We start from the raw sequence: 16,489 nt of genomic DNA on the forward strand, positions 1-16,489 counted from the left end.
AATTAACTCTATCTCAGCCAAAACCACCACAGTATTTTAGATAAATAACTCCCATTAGATAGGTCGCTCTCTTTCCTGTAATCCTACATTTGCATTTGTGGAAATGACTATATTGACAAGCTACTGTCCATATATGAAATGCTCGTGATTTCCAAAGTCAAGCTGTAATTCTATGGATCCTTGATTTCTATGGTTTGAAAAGTCCTTTTCACTCTTACTGCATATGCCTAAATTACAACAATCTCTTTTTTTTGTGTGGTTTTTTGTTGTTTGATTGTTGAGTTTTGGTGGGTTTGGGTTTTTTTTTGCTACAGTTGAATAAATAAACTCAAAAGTTTTGGGAAATAAAGAAAAATGCAGTAAGTTCTGAATATTTTTAAAAAGCAGCTTGTACTTACCCGCTTTCTGACACTGTACTATCCTCTCATATAAGCTATCTGTATTTTCAACTAGAGTTCTGATGGTGTGAATCATCTGCAGAGAAAACAAATTAAAATATACAGGAATATCAGTAAAATTAAATTTTTACTGAAAATTTTTAATCTGTAAAAGATGCTTAAAATTAAACTCAAATCAATAATATATTTACCATTAACATAATGAATACACTCATTTTCATGGTCATGACAAGGTAGAGAAGCGTCCTAAATGTAGCATGAAGACATAAAACATATGATGATTTGGGGCTGGGATCTGTGAACACTGAAGCAAAACATTTACCCCATAATTCATTGTCTATCAAAGCAAGTGGAAATGATACAACCAGGTAATTCACTTTTGGTGGCTTGGGTGAGATAACTCGGATGCAAGTTTCCTCTTCTTCACTCCAACATTCAGGACGATGACCACTCACCACCCACTGCTTGCTTTTTCCTAGGGATCATTCCACTGCTTTTCCAGATTTTCCACATTTTCCCTTTTTGTGGCTTGACCTGTACATATGTATGAGACAACACTCTATGGAGGAAAACAAATCATCTGAGGCTGGTACTGGAGGGTAGGAAAAATAAATTATTCCTTTACCTGATCTTTCTAAACAAAAATCCTATCAGGGAAGCTCAGCTGAAGGCACAATAATTAGGATGGAACTGTGCAGACTTTTCAGCCCTAGGGTATATACTGAAAAGTAACAACTTTGCTGCACCTTACCCACTGACACCCCTGGTATCTACTCAAGCAGACAATTTTCTCACCACTAAAACAACGACTAAAATTTGACCTGTTACTTATGTGGGTGTTCCTGTGGAACTTACTTTTCTTAGGAGACCACGATTTGCTGTTATGAGCAGGAACATTCCATGTTATAGGGAAAAAAAGAAAACCAAAGTTCTCTAACACTCTTCCACAGAGAAAAATTGCTGTAAGGGGCGTGACTATTATGGCAGTCCTTCCTCACACATATTAGAAGGACCCTCCTCCAGCTGAATGTCACTGAGGCTGTTTGTCTGAACATTCCTCTAAGCGAGGCATAAATCAATTTTGAGAAGCAGGCAAGTAAGCCTCAGATTTTTGATCATGATATGTGTGCAAGCAAGTGAGGAGGAAAAACACCTGCACAGACCAACTACTCTACAGACTTCTATAATTGTCAGCTACACAAAAATCTGGTTTTAACAAATGACAAAGCATTTAAAAATAATTCTAGTTCTGTTTCTATTATTTCAGTTTAAACCAATAAAGAAAATGATGCAAACCCTGAAATTTTTGGTTTATTCTAAATATAAACAGCATGTAAATAAGCAACTTTGGAGTATGTGGAGGTCATCATACTGGATAATTTAATTTCATCTTCACATCCTGCTTAATCTGCATTTAAATTCAAAGTATCTATTTAGTCTGATTTATAGTTTGTAAGTTGATGGAGTTCGGGTTTTTTTTAAATAAATGTAAATTATAATAAATGAAATAAGAATAATTTGATCAGGTTGCTAAGCTGCAAGTGAAAAACTTTATCTTACCCATTTTTAACTGGATTGTTCTTTTAATATAAATATCAAAGTTCACTCAAGCAAAAACTACCTATAACAGAATTATGCTGATTACTATTTAAGCGTAACAAATTGAAGACAACTTAAATAAGAGAATACTATATTTCACCCACATAGGGAGCGCTGCAACTGACTATTTCTGATTGGTCAAGGAGAAAGCCCTATTTCACTGTGTTTCATTACCATTCAGTCTTTAAAACAGTATTCAGAAATTGAAATAAGGTCACTATAAATTTGCTTGAAAGGCAAGGATTTTACCCGTTTCAATGTGTATGTCATGTAGCACATCTGCTTCTGCAATGAACTTAAATCAAGAGAACTAAAACACAGCTGATGTCAATCACAAATATACTTCCAGTAACTGACAATATCTTGCTAACTAGCTGAAAGGAAGCTGTAAAGCAATTTTTTGCTGCATTGAAAATCCCCTTGAAAAATGAAATACAGAGCATATATGGCTCTCAGTTTTCTCAGGCAATAATAAGGACTAGAGTCCTTTAATCCGAGCACCCTTTTGACTGGAGTTCATAAAAAAGAGAGACCAATAGTGCTGCCTGTTCAAGTATTTGTTCTGTAGGAACTGTAAGAAATATTGCAACATTCCTGTTTGTTCCTGACCCCATATGTATAATAATGTAATTTCTAAGTCATCTCAGTTAGGTCCTATTCCAGACACAGAACACATCTATCTGCTCTGCTTCCTTCATACAATACACTCTACATGTACATCAGATAATCCAGAAGCAGTGGAGAACAAGTTTCAGCTGATTAGAAAACTTACTCTGAGACACTGCCCTGATTTTCAGAAATAAGAGAATTCTAAAATGAATAAAAATGCTTACATTACTGCTTTTTGTTTACTTTCTGTATTGACAAAGCAATAAAGTTGCACTAGTTCTGCAGATAAAAGGAAATGAAACTAATCGCTGTATTAGTGCTCTTTCATCACAGCAAGGCTAACATTGAAGAATGATTTATAGTAACATGCCCATTTCATATTTCACAGTTTCTGTACGGAAAGCTGCTAAATACTCACAGATCAAAAGCAATGCCCGCTTTTCAACTTTGGAAGAAAAATGTCACTGCATTTATGTGACAAATTATTCTAATATCCATTTTTTATATTACCAGGATCAGTAACAGTTACTTTCTTTATCTCAGGTCTCTAAAATACATACAAAGCTGTATTTAAGATTAGTAGCACTGCAGAGCAAAATTGACTGAGCTAGCAGTCAATTCAGGGGCTGCCTGCCACTACCATTTGATCAATATTATGGAACACCCCAATTTTCTTATGTCCTTCACTAAGAAAATAATGGAACAGTACGCTGTGTGCATGAACAGATGCATCTTCTAGTCATGCTTGATTAATAAAGTAATAGTATTAGTTCATTATAATTTTATTCTTACATTGCTCTTCACCAGGCAGTCACCTTTTAGTATGTATTCAGCTATTTGTTAAATTATTCTTACGGAGTGTTTGAACATACGAATCCTTTCTGGTGTTCAGGCCAAAATTATGACATCATGAAAACACTCTTGTAGATATTAACAGAGACTGAAAGACTTTTGGAAGACACAGCATATGGCACAACTGAGTATAAATGGCTATATTTAAACAGAAAATTAGCCTAATCCAAATGATACTGGTAGGTATGCGTATGCTTGATATAAAAGTGAAATAGAAAATGATGAGTAAGCAGCAGCTTCAGTGTGCAAAACAGTGTGTCTGCAGCAGACTAAGACATGGAATTCTCAAGGCAAATGAGTTGTGGAAATTGAGAGGAAAGACAAGGTAGAACCTGCTATATACTACACTAGTCCATATTGAACAAGCCAGTCAATAACCAGGTATTTGCTAAACACAGCCAACTTTAAGAATATTATCAGTGACAAAACCAGAAAGAGAAATGCAAACAAACGTAATAGGGAACAAGCAGTTACCAACTGACCATTAAAAATGTATTGCAAATTACCCGTGCCCGTTCTAAGAAAAGAACAGATATTATATGAAGTTTAGTAAGCTATACTTTCTAGCAAGTCTTTCGCAATACTAATTCCCATTTCTAACCTGCAATGCTTTTTTTCTGGAAGTAAAGATTCAAAATATCCAAAAATATATTTGAAATACAGAATTTGTAACACTTTCTGGAATTGCTTCAATTCTCCCTTCAATTCCCACCCCATCACCACACCCCAATCTTGGTATGATCACAGAACTTGCCTGGTACCCATTACGTACCAGACTACATCCTTTTTTTTTCCTGGTCAATGGAAAATGGGAAATGCAGAATGGTCTGTTTTATGAGACTTGAAGTCATCACATTTTTTCAGAGGCCAGGCTGACAGTTTGATCTATTCTTCAAACTCTATTTGTTAAATCATGCAAGCATTTTACCTAGTTATCAGAAAAACTGCCACAAGTTCTAACAAAAAGACAAATGTCAAGAGAGATGTAAAAACCAAATAAATTATTATTAAGAGGTTTTAGAAATAAACACTAAGTGATTAGTCCAGAGCTCTCAGGGAGGACTGGAGATCTGTATTAGTATATAGTGTTCCTGTCTTAAAAAGATGATGGTTAGAAATCACAATTTTTGCTTCAGACTGATGTAACTGTACTGTTACCAGTACCATTCACCACTTACATGACACTGTCTTCAAAAACCAAATTAAAAAGTCATATACTGAAAAAAATATATCCCCCTTCTCAGCAAAATAGAACTCTGTCATTAAGAGAGTTACAGAAAATTAAAAATAGATACATGTCTAGACTACCCTTAGAATAATTTTTTTATGTTTTAAAGTTTAAGTCTGTTTTACTGTTTTACAAAAGAGATAAATGCTATGAACTAACACTGTGTAGATCTATGCATGTATGTAAGTGCTCACACATATGTATACATGCATATATTTGAGACCATTCATTCAATTTGAGCTAAATTTGAACAATGAAGATCAATTTCTACTAGGCTTACAAAGACAAGTCTTCTGGCAGAATATAAACCATCCTGTTTATGCCTTCAACTCAGGGAAAATATGTAGACTGAACTTAACACTAAATATTTTGAATACTATATTTAACAAAGACTACAGAGTTTGAGAAAGAAATCTTCCAAAACTCCCAGGATTTATTCATTCTTCTACATGTGGAACTAGTTGATAGCACACCAACAGAGACATCAGCTGCATTTTAAAATGGAAAAACCAGCCAATGATAAACTGTGTCTGGCTGATGAAACTCAGAGAGAGAAAATACCTTCAACTGACAGAATTGCAACATCAAGGATGAATGTTATTTTTAGCAAGTAAAGCACACCACACATTTACGTCTGGAAATCTGTGAATATGTGTTGCCAATACTGTGAGGCCCACATTCCAAGAGCAAAACTGAAACTATACTTACAGTAGGTATAAACCAAATCTTCATTAAAATGGCGCTCACGTTCTACTTTCACCCAAATCTCAGCATATTAGATTTCTGAAACCACAAACTACAACATTTCTGAAAACAGTTTAGTATTCAGAGGCCAAAATGGAGCTCTTAAAAGTTGTAAGAAAAATGTAATTTGCATTGTCCAGACATTTCATTAAGTCCAGGATAATACAAACGGTACCAAAAGCAAATAGCACTTCTCAAAAAAAGGAAATCAAACATAGGGCATCCCAAACTGCTAATACATAAGCTGCTAATAGCATCTGCACCACTTCAAAAGTATGTGTGGCACAGAGTTTTCTACTATTGCCCCAAGTAATAACAGCAAGGAAAGGAATTCTGGTGGGGACGGCATATAAACACTTTGACCTGAAGAACCATTATAAGTACTGGGAACTCAAACAAAATATGGTCAGTTCAATCCAACATACAATTGAATACATGTATAAACTGTATCCAAGCAGTCCAGTATTCAATGTCAATGCACCAGAAGGCATCTTTGTTGTGGCACTGGAACAAGCCAAAGAACTGTTCTTAGTCCTTTCAGTGACAACTGCCGTGGTCAGCTTGCTCTGCAGCTGCATAAAGAGTTGTTTTAAACTACATGTGCTGCCTTTTATTTTCCACTGGAGAAGAATGGTGTTATAGCAAATAAGAAATTACTGTAAAATCAGATTGTAAACTCATATTAAACCTCATAACTCCAATTGTTCCAACAGTGTGGACAGCACGCAAAGCATTCTGAAACATCCAACTTTTAACCAGGACCACCATAAACAAGAGAAGTGGACTTCTAATAAGTAAAAAACATTCACTGCTTTCCTCTCCTCCGCCAAAGCAGCCACCTCATTGAAGAATACTAGCGGTTAGCTAAGCCTGAATTCCCCTTGGTAAACCCATGCTGACTTCTCCCAGTCTCCCTCTTGTGAGGCCACATCTGGAACCATTCATTCCAATCTGTGGCTTTCCAGTACAAAAAAGATATGGACTTACTGTCCAGCACAATGCCACAAAAAGAGTTAAAGAACTGGAGCATTTATATGAGGAGAAGTTGAGAGGGCTGGGACTGTTCAGCCTGGAGCAGAGAAGGCTCAGGAGGAATTCTGGGTGGTCAAACACTGGAAGAAGCTTCCCAGAGAGATTGTGGAGTCTCCATCCTCAGTGATATTCAACAGCCAACTCAACATGGTCTTGGGCAACCTGGTCTAACAGATCCTTCTTTGAGCAAGGGGGTTGAATTGGATGATCTCCAGAGGTGCCTTCCAACCTCAATGATTCTGTGTAAATAAGGATTTTAGTTGACATATAATAAGTTGACATAAATAAGGATTTTAGTTGACATATAATCCAAATAAGGATTTAGTTGACAATAGTTAAGTTGACATCACCAGTCAAAAGAACTGAGCTTTCTGGCTCAAGAAAACAATCAATAATAACTTCATTATAGATAAAAATCAGCTATAGATTTGCACAAAAAGTTAAAAGCTGCTCTATAAGCAACTGATCTTTCTACTATCCAAGTACAGTCCAAAGCGCCAAGGTAAGAAATGACTGCTTTCTGTACACACTGAGTACTCTTCACATCAAACTAAATTTCCTTCAAAGTAGTAAGGTTTTTAGTAAATATATTGTCTAAATCAGAAATTATTTCTTCAACTAAGCAAGGAAATAAATTTAGCAAAGAAACAGAGTCACTGAGGTTAGAAGGGACCTCAAGAGGTCATCTGGTCCAAACCCCCCATCTCATGCAGGGCAATCTAGCATGGCTGGCTGCTCAGGACCATGTCCAAAAGGCTCTTGAGTATCTCCACAACCTCTATGGGCAACTTGTTCCCATGCTCAGCCACTCTTACAGTCAAAAAGTGTTTCCTGATTTTCTCACAGAGAGTGCTGTTTTTAACTTCATGCCTCTTCTCCTGTCACTGGGCACCACTGAAAATAGCCTGTCTCTGCCCTCTCAGCAACCCCTCTTCAGGCATTTATACACACTGATGAGATCCACCTCAGCCTTCTCTTCTCCAGACTGAACAGTCCCAGCTCTTCCAGCCTAGAAGAGATGCTCCATCACCTTAGTGACCCTTTGTCTGACTCTTCTGTGCATGTCCATGTTTCCACTGTACTGCGGAACTCAGCACTGGACACAGCATTGCAGATGTGACCTCACCAGTGTTGAACAGGGCAGAAGGATCACCTCCCTCAATCTTAACATATATTATGATATAATTAGACTTTATATCATATATTATGATATAATTAGACTTTAAACCACTGTCCTCTTACAAGAAAAATGCAGATGAAATTTCCATCATGCTTCCTGAACTCACTGGCATATTATGATATAAATGTAATGCTGTACCTAACTGACAGTGGCAGTATATCTCCATAAGTAGGAAAAACACAGGAATAGACTCATGGCTTAACTTTCTCACCCTTCCTTTTCCCTCTCACCTCTTTTTGAAATGTTTTACATTCTAGGAAACACATACATGGAAAAGGGTTTTTTGTCTTCAGAAAGAAGCACGCTGAGATTATGCCATAATACAGTACAGGAGCATAAGGGATGAAATTCCCTTACCAAAACTAATTCTTGTAGGCCCAAGAAAAAATATGGCATAACCTGTTCTTAATTCTGCAGTATCCCAAAATGAATTAGATTTCCCACAGTTCAAGAAAATTTTTCAAAGGAGAAAATAGTCCACAAGTTATCCATTAAAAAATCTTCTATTCTTTCTTAATTCCTCTTGAGTAAAGTATATGAGAAAGACTAGGTTGAAGACAGAGTAAATATAATAATCAGCAGTTCTCTTCTAAACTATGTACCCAATGACAATAAACTCTTAAATCCAATAGTAATTTCTCTTCGCTTTCCTGATACTCTGGTTGTTGTACCAAAATTATTTTTGTAATTTTTTAAGCTAAAGCTGACAGAATGAAAAACTATACAAAAAGTGGACAATAAAGAAGCACATATATATGAAAGAAAAATATCTTGTATCTGTATAAGAAGAAAAATCTATCATCTGTGTGAAAAAATTAGTAAGTAATGTTATGTCTGAAACTAAAACCGTCAGTAGTACAAATGTTTTCACAGAGATGTGAGTCAGAAAGACAAACAGAAGATTTGGAATTTATTGAGAAAGAAAAAGAGAACCACTATTGGAAATATGGAATACATTTAAGAGAAGTTGCTATGCATCTGACCTATTTTTAAGCTCTTCCATAAACATTCCATTGGACTACACTAGAAACAGGACAGTAAGCCACATGAACTCCTCTTCCTAAGTAGCCGTACTATTTTATGCTCTTATGAATACTGTGAGTCAGCCATTAGACATAATGGGATTAGCGAGAGGATACAAAAAGCTTCCCTGTTCATGCTCTGAACAAAAAATGCAGAAATCTTGACTTCACAGAAGCATCAAGTTGTCATTATCAGAGCTTTTTAATCAATGCAAAACAGCTCATACTTTACAACATTTGGCACTGGAGTCTGAGAATCCAAAATTAGACGTTTGCTTCTGCCCTTGTGGACTGAAAAGCCCAGCATAAGCTGAAGTTATCATCTGCAGTTCTGTTTTTGGAAGCATAATTACAACATTCACGACTGTTCTGTTATAAAACAGGAAAATAAAAACTGATAATAAGCAGCATAATTCTTCCTGAAGAAACTGCCCAAGCTATTCACTATATTTTCCATCAATACTTATTTTTCCATCAGTTTTTGTGACAGACAAACAACTACACAATCAGTAAACGTTTCAATTCATCTCAAAAAACAGGATCTACAATTATTATAATTTATTAAACATGCAAAAACCACTACCTGGGCTATTTGCAATATTAAATTGTAATGAATGATGTATGTTTTCCCTTAGATCTCTTCACCACTGAACTGTATCCATTTATTACCTAAATAAAGACAGTTCTACTCTGCAGAGACTTGATAATGAAAGCAAGAATACTGTAGAAAGCCAGAGGCAGTGATGGAAATAGTGAGACAGTGTGTGTAATTGCAACTGAAATGCTGCATTTATATTGTCAACTCTGAAACTTACTGTTTTAACACATTATAACAATCTACCACTAAGACTGAGAAAGCTGTTGAAAGTCTAAGCAGCCACATCTCACATCTTGATGATCTTTGCAAATCTGGAGGCATCACTGATTCATACATCTTCAAGAGTACTTGGTTACTTTAGCTAGATCAAAGTTGTTGGAGCTATACCTACTATCTCTAATTTGCTTACTGGAAAAACATGCCCTCATGCAAAAATTAACACAAGCAACTGTCTTTAACAGTTCTTTTCCTGCTGGAACATCAGGTTAAGTTCAACATTCACTTCAGCTATCAGAGAAGATCTAAGAATTTTAAAAGGCTAAAAATTTAACGGTATCTTCATTTCAATATGACCCTTTGAAAAAGGACTTTGTCAAATGTTTTGGAAAATCCAACCAGACTGATCTGGGTCTACATGCTTCTTGACTTCAAAGAACTCCAAGGGATTAATGAGCCTTTTTATAAAAGCTGTATTGACTCTTCCCCAACATGACACGTTTCTCCATGTTTCCTCTAATTTTCTTCTTCAAAACAGTTTCTACCCATTTTCACAGTACAGATGTCAGCCTGTCTGATCTGTAATTTTGTCATCTTCCCTGGAAATCTCTTAAAACACTGGCACCACACTAACAATTTTGATAGTCAGTTGCAAGTGAGAGGATACACACGATTAGCACTTTTGATACATAACTCTTGAGATCTTTCAGACCTCTTGACTGAATATCTTTCTGGTATATTATTTTCTCAGTCATTTTGCCTTTCCTGTGTAATATCTTCTACCAGAATTTCAGTTAAAGACGAATTCTCCAATGAGTCCCTCACAAAGAAGCATTTCATATGAAAATTTAATCTCCACAGGTAAATGCAAAAACTAATTTAGTGTTGTGGCTTTATCTCTTTAGCTGGGGCTTTCTTTTACATGTTGATGAACTAGTGATCTTACTCTTTGACAGGCTTCCTGGTTCTGGTATATTCAGAAAAGAAGTTATGTTATTTCTAAGTCTGTGCAGGTTATTCTTGAAATTCTTCACTGAAATTCTTCAGCTTTCTTATACTTCTTATTTAACATGGTAGGGTTAAATATCTATCTTGTCTTCCCTATTTGCACATGACTTCAGCTTTTTGGAAGATGCCTTCTTTTTTTCACGAAAACCTCCTCCTTTTTGTCCTCCTCAAGTCTTTTTTGATAAGTGGTACATATTTATTTCAAGCTCCCCGTGTGGTATCTTTAGAGTGTCTGATGTCTGTTCTTTTGACTACTTCTCTTATCTAACAAGGGTATTTATTTTTATGCAGATTTTTTAAAGACTGTTTCTAAGAGCAGTTATGCTCTTAAGTGTAAAAGCGAGGAATAATAGTTTTTCTATCTTTTATGCAAAGCCTACATTATTTTCTTTATAAGCCAGATAATGCTAAGAGTTAAACTGTAACAGGGAATACCCATGGAGCTTGACTGCAGAAGACACGGGTTCAAGAAGAACATTCTGATGTTCAAGAACATTCTGAACCAACTGGAAAACAGAACACAGCTATTGTGGCCTATGCCAGTCAAGTATTCCTCAGAAAAAGTACCAGATGGAAAAAATCTGGATTTTCTTCAAGTGCACAAAGCAGACAGTGGTCAGATGCTATCATGTAATTTAAAATCAAATGAGATCCAAAGATTGACTTCTAATACAAGAGATTGGTGACCACATTGAACTCAGCCTCCTCTGATTGAGTCAGAAACTGACTATTTAGATCAAAAGAAAGTTAAAGTATTTAGATCAAATAGAGTTGAAGTAACCTATTCACTCACTCAAGATTTAGGAGATAAACTGATAATTACCAGCACTAGATCCAGTATTTTTTTGGTTACCCCAGAAGTTTGCAAACTTAAAGGGCAGTTTGTGGAATAAAGGCTTCTCAACCAAGTAACTCTGGCACATTAGTAGGCTAAGATGAAGTAGAAAAGTAGAAAAGTCTTGAGCTACTTGTTTTCTCCAGATACAAATCTGTAACCACAGCATAACAACTGTAATCCTTCTTAACTTTTTGCAAAGTAACCATAACCAAGGACATAAATCAACAACAAGGTAACTAATACAGATTTTATGAGCTAGGCATAAATCTAAACTGATCTGCTAGTGACTCAGATCCTGGGAAAGAGGCAATGCTTCCTTCAGAATTATGAGCTTCAATCCAATACACCTGATAAAGAAGTGCTCCACCCAATTAATCTATATTAATATCAAGGTAAAAAAATTTAAGATTTTGAGCAGTAGCTGAACTTTTGTGAAGCAGCTGAAGTATGAGAAAACTATTAACATTTTACCAAAACCTTGACACTCAGCCCCTTTTAGCTAGTCTTTTAATAAGCCCTACCAGTATCTGTCCAGTCCATAACTCCACAAGGTGCAATGTCAAACTATCTACTTCCCTATGGAACAGACACATTCAAGTTCCAAATATAGACTATCATATTTAGTTTATGTCATTGCCAAAATTTCAAACTCCATAACATGAAGTTAACTTCGACATGATTGCATATGCAGTCTGTTGTATTGAGTCAGTAGGTGAAATGAGGCAACAATAAGGCAACTGGATTTAAGCTTACTACAGAGCTACTAATCAGCAATCATATGGTGTTTTCCAACTTAACAACTTCACTCTGTTTTAATACCTCCCATTTTCATTATCTCACAACCCCTATCACCAACAAACACAGACCTGTTCTCAAGTCCATCCCTAAGGTATGTATACAAAACCTATTCATCTTACTTGATTCCATTTAAATCAAATACAGACCTCCTATACTGAAGTCTGCAGACAAAAAAAAAAAAAACAAAACCAAAACCACACCACCACCCCCAGAAACTGGAAAGAAAAAAAAATTGAACTAGCAGCATTATCTAATTAGGATTTAATAAAATTTAATCCTAATTATTGTAGCAGCATTATCTTTTGCACATAGGTATAGTTATCTGCCTGTTTCGTGTTAGTTTTTCTCTTAGAAGTAAATGCCTGCTTCCAAAGTTCAGAAAATCTTATCTTCATCAGATGGGGCACTTCATCCTCCACTAAGGGCAGAGAGAGAGAGACAGTCTGGTTTCATTTGTATGCTCCTCTAGCATATCTTTGCAGTGCTATTATACTCATCACTGAATAATGCTGCAGACTTAGGGCAAGATAATTTTGTTTTCTCTTGCCATAGCATAACTTCTTAAGGCTTACTTACTGTTTATCTTAAAGGTTATAAGATATTAAAAAAAAACATGCAATGGTGTGGAAGAGGCACTTGCCTTAACTCCAAGCTTCAGTCTGCAGCACTGATCAGTGATGGGTGTGATGACACCAACAGAGTGCATGCTGAAGTATCACATAAAGGAAGCTGAAGTTCATGAACAAGAGGGAAAAATAAAACATTGTTAAAAAGTGAAAAGATGGTAGGGTGAAAAATAGTCAGGAGCACGGAGAAGCTAAAGAAGAATACACAGCTTAAACTTCTGCCTTTCTAAAAAACTCCTTGTTATATTTGGATTTCATTATCCTGAAAAGACACCCCAGTTCCTGTAACATGCATAAAAGTAAAAGGTTTTAACCCATGAATAGTACTAGCTTTGATCACTTACAGCTCCTCCACTAATACAGCAGTGCACGTAGACAATTTAAGAAAGCATTATGTGTTGTTTAAAGATAAAAACACCAAGTATCCAGTGATATACTAACTTTTCATTATTTGCCTCATTGTTTCTTTAAAAAATATATGTACCTGTGCTACACTGAAGATACTCTCTCCTTTCCATGTGCACCTGCAGTATTTCACTCGTTTGTAATTATTTCAGTGTAGACTGATTGTCCCACTGTAAAGGTCTTGCATCCTTTCTCACTTTACAGACCAACAACGAGTCCTTTAAGCACTCCCAATGTAAACAAACTCTGAATAACTAAAATCTCGGCTGAATATTGCTTTCTATGTTTATTATCAGTTCATAAAAATGAGAGTATTAGTTAAAAATAAGAATTAGCTGAAAACATCATGAACCTGAAACATCCACACATTGAGAATGCCATTCATTACATGTGCCATTACATTGAGAGGGTACACAAGGTAATGACAGTCTATGTATTTATGGTACTAATCAAGGTTTGTTTAATAAACATTTAACACCAGCTTTGTTATCAACACTATTTCATACAGGGTTTGACATGCTGGAAGTACATAGTTACACAATTTTGACCTAACCTGAGGCCTAAGCCAGCAGAAAATAAGACAAGTAGGTAATCCTTACTTCAACAGTACATCTATCCTTTCTCAATTCTGGATAACGATACTCATTATTAAGCAGGATTTTACACCCACGTACTAATTAATCATGACAAAAATATCCCCAAGCCAAAACAAACAATTGAGGTAAAATGTGTCATTTTGAGGGCTCATTATATGAATTTACACCAAAACCATACAACTCCCCTGTGATCTATGATAATATCAGACTCTAAACATCTGCCACTATAGGAAATACCAATATATGAACTAAATAGCTTCACAACTCTTCTCCTCAATTTGAGGAAAGTATGATACAGATATCTCCCACTGTTTCACAACTGACTTCATTTCACCATATATCTGACAGATTTTAATTGCTTAAAATCTTTTGTCAAACTGAACTGAGTACTGGCAAGACCCAAATTTCACAAATTAAAATGCATCTCATTAATTCAAGTTTTATTTTATTTAAATAATCTTGAATTTACTTATCTTCAATATCATTTAGAGCTAGAAGCACTTATCATACTCTTTGTTTGAAATTGAGTCTTTATCTTTTAGGGAAGAGAGGATGGAAACACTTTTGCCACTAAATAAATATTTTAATACTCTTGCATATGAAAGTAAAGTATAGATTTCTGAAGTACACAAATATTCAAATTTTGTATAGCCTGTCAGATGGGGAGTGGGTTGGGGGGGAAATGTGAGAGACAAAGGGCAAACCAAACTCAAATTGTAAAGATTTCTGGAGTCACAAGTCACCTCTAAGTGTCACTCAAACAAAAAAATTATTCCAGACTTAGAATAAGATTTTAAGTACCTGGAATAGCTTAATAACTAACAATCAGTATCACCACATAAGAACTAACTGCAGGTAGAGACATTTTGGTCAAGAAGACAGAACTTCTTTACAGGTGCAATCCCAACAATTGAGCTTGTTTGCACCCTAATTATAGTGATACCCTGTAAGCCACCACCAAGAGGATATACCACTATCTCCTTGTAACTGTGCTACCATTCCAATCAAATTCTGTTGTATTTACAGCATCACTGAACTATATAAACTCTGCCTAAATTGCTAATCATTAATGAGTGCTTTTTGGACTTTGGTATAGCACAATTCTAAAGCTACTTTTTCTTTTAAAAACAGTTTATAAGATGTATATGAAACTGGGCTATTGGTTTCTTTTCCTCTATTTTTGTTCTTTAAATGGCAAGTGACTTGGGCCTGCCAGGTGCGGTTTCTCATTTTAGTGCACAAAATTAATGTAAAATTATCCTAGAAACATTTATTTATTATCAGATGATATATCAAATGAAAGAAAACATTAAATAAATAAATAAATAATCAATTACTGTGTGCCGGATTACTTCAGTGGAAGTAAGGAGGACATTTCAAATCATACTCATCTGAATCTTTTTTCCACATTTCAAATTAATGCAAGGTTGATGTAAATCAGTATTTATCAATGAATTAGTTCTTCCTTCCTCCCTTCTTGTTTAATTTCTAGTCTCTAAAGACACAATTGTGTCTCTACAGACACAATTATACTTCAGCCCTTGAAGTATAAGGGCTGAAGTTAACATTACAGCTTGCTTACATATGGAAAAATGCCTAATCAAATGAGATCTGTAAGAGACAGAAGAGGAAAATAAAAATGCACGTGTAGCATTTTACACTTTGAGGTGCTTATAAAACTACAATACTTAAAAGCAGTGCCTGACATTTTTTTATTCCATGTGGAGTCAAAGCCAGTATAAATCAAGGTCCACAAAGTGGAAAATGTAAAGTTAGCAAATTAATGTAAGATCTTTATAGATACACAATAGGTTTTTAGTTACTGCAAAACTGGTAAATTAATACATCCTCTTCATGGTAAATCCTCTTGATTATAACCACTTTGCTTTCTGAAGTGTACAAACACGTGTTTGCATGCAGTATATTAATCTCTCTGGTTTACTCTGTATGAAAACACTATCAGTTGCTGTACATCTGTGGGAATAACTTTCAAGTACTTGTAATGAAACATGAAATAGGAAGTCACAGGTTAAAATCGCTTTCCAAAACAGGCATGGTACTGTATATTAGATATATTTTTAAAAAGTCTTTCAAATAGCATATAAGACAAAGAACTACTCACCATTTCATATGCTGTTACAATCTTTTTCAAGACCTCTGGAACAATCCCTTGGAGCTCCATGGTCGGATACTGATCGCTGAGATTCAGTACTACCAAGGGTGTATTATCAGGCCCAACCAAGTGCATAGACACTGCCAAAATGCACTGCATAAGATTTGCTACAGGGGAGAGGCCACATAATTCTTTGAATGAAACTACTGCATTCTGCAAAAAGGAAAGAAAGAGTTTCCTTTACAGTTAAATATGAAATTTAAAGTCTCATTCTCTCAGGATAAAATACTTTACTGTTATAGTTGAGTTATAATGTGGAATTACCACAGTTTTTCCCTGAAGAACTGTCAATTTTCCAAAGCAACCAATATTGCACATACATTTTTAAAAAATGTTAAAAATTCAAACAATTCAATACATGCCATAGGAAAAAAACATCTATTTAGAACAAGTATATTGGCTCCCTATCACCGCTAAAATTAACCATGCAAATAAACAGTTTCTAAAACATACTGGATAGATATTTTGAAAAATTCTATGACATTTCAAAAACATTTTTAAAATGCCACCAAGAGAAACAAAATATTAGATGGTGAATGTCCCAATTAAGCAAAGTGAAGTGGAAGG

The 16,489-nt window shown here is 35.4% G+C and overlaps 1 protein-coding gene across 5 annotated transcripts in view; it reads right to left on the reverse strand.

Moving 5' to 3' along the window:
* Positions 1-16,489, reverse strand: part of PLCL2 (phospholipase C like 2) — a 103,724-nt gene that overhangs the window by 23,426 nt on the left and 63,809 nt on the right. For 4 of the 5 annotated variants that reach the window (XM_051808261.1, XM_051808259.1, XM_051808262.1 and 1 more), the window contains 2 exons: positions 15,872-16,075; positions 399-474 (listed from right to left, as the gene is read on the reverse strand). In XM_051808261.1, coding sequence (XP_051664221.1) covers positions 399-474; positions 15,872-16,075 — 280 coding nt within the window. Of the gene's footprint in view, positions 1-398; positions 475-15,871; positions 16,076-16,489 lie in introns of those variants that run through there. The other variant, XR_007907824.1, reaches the window with a different exon arrangement.

Source organism: Manacus candei, unplaced genomic scaffold (genome assembly GCF_025592945.1).
Source record: "Manacus candei isolate 608988 ecotype Guabito, Panama unplaced genomic scaffold, ASM2559294v1 h1tg000072l, whole genome shotgun sequence".
NCBI classification, from domain to species: Eukaryota; Metazoa; Chordata; class Aves; order Passeriformes; family Pipridae; genus Manacus; species Manacus candei.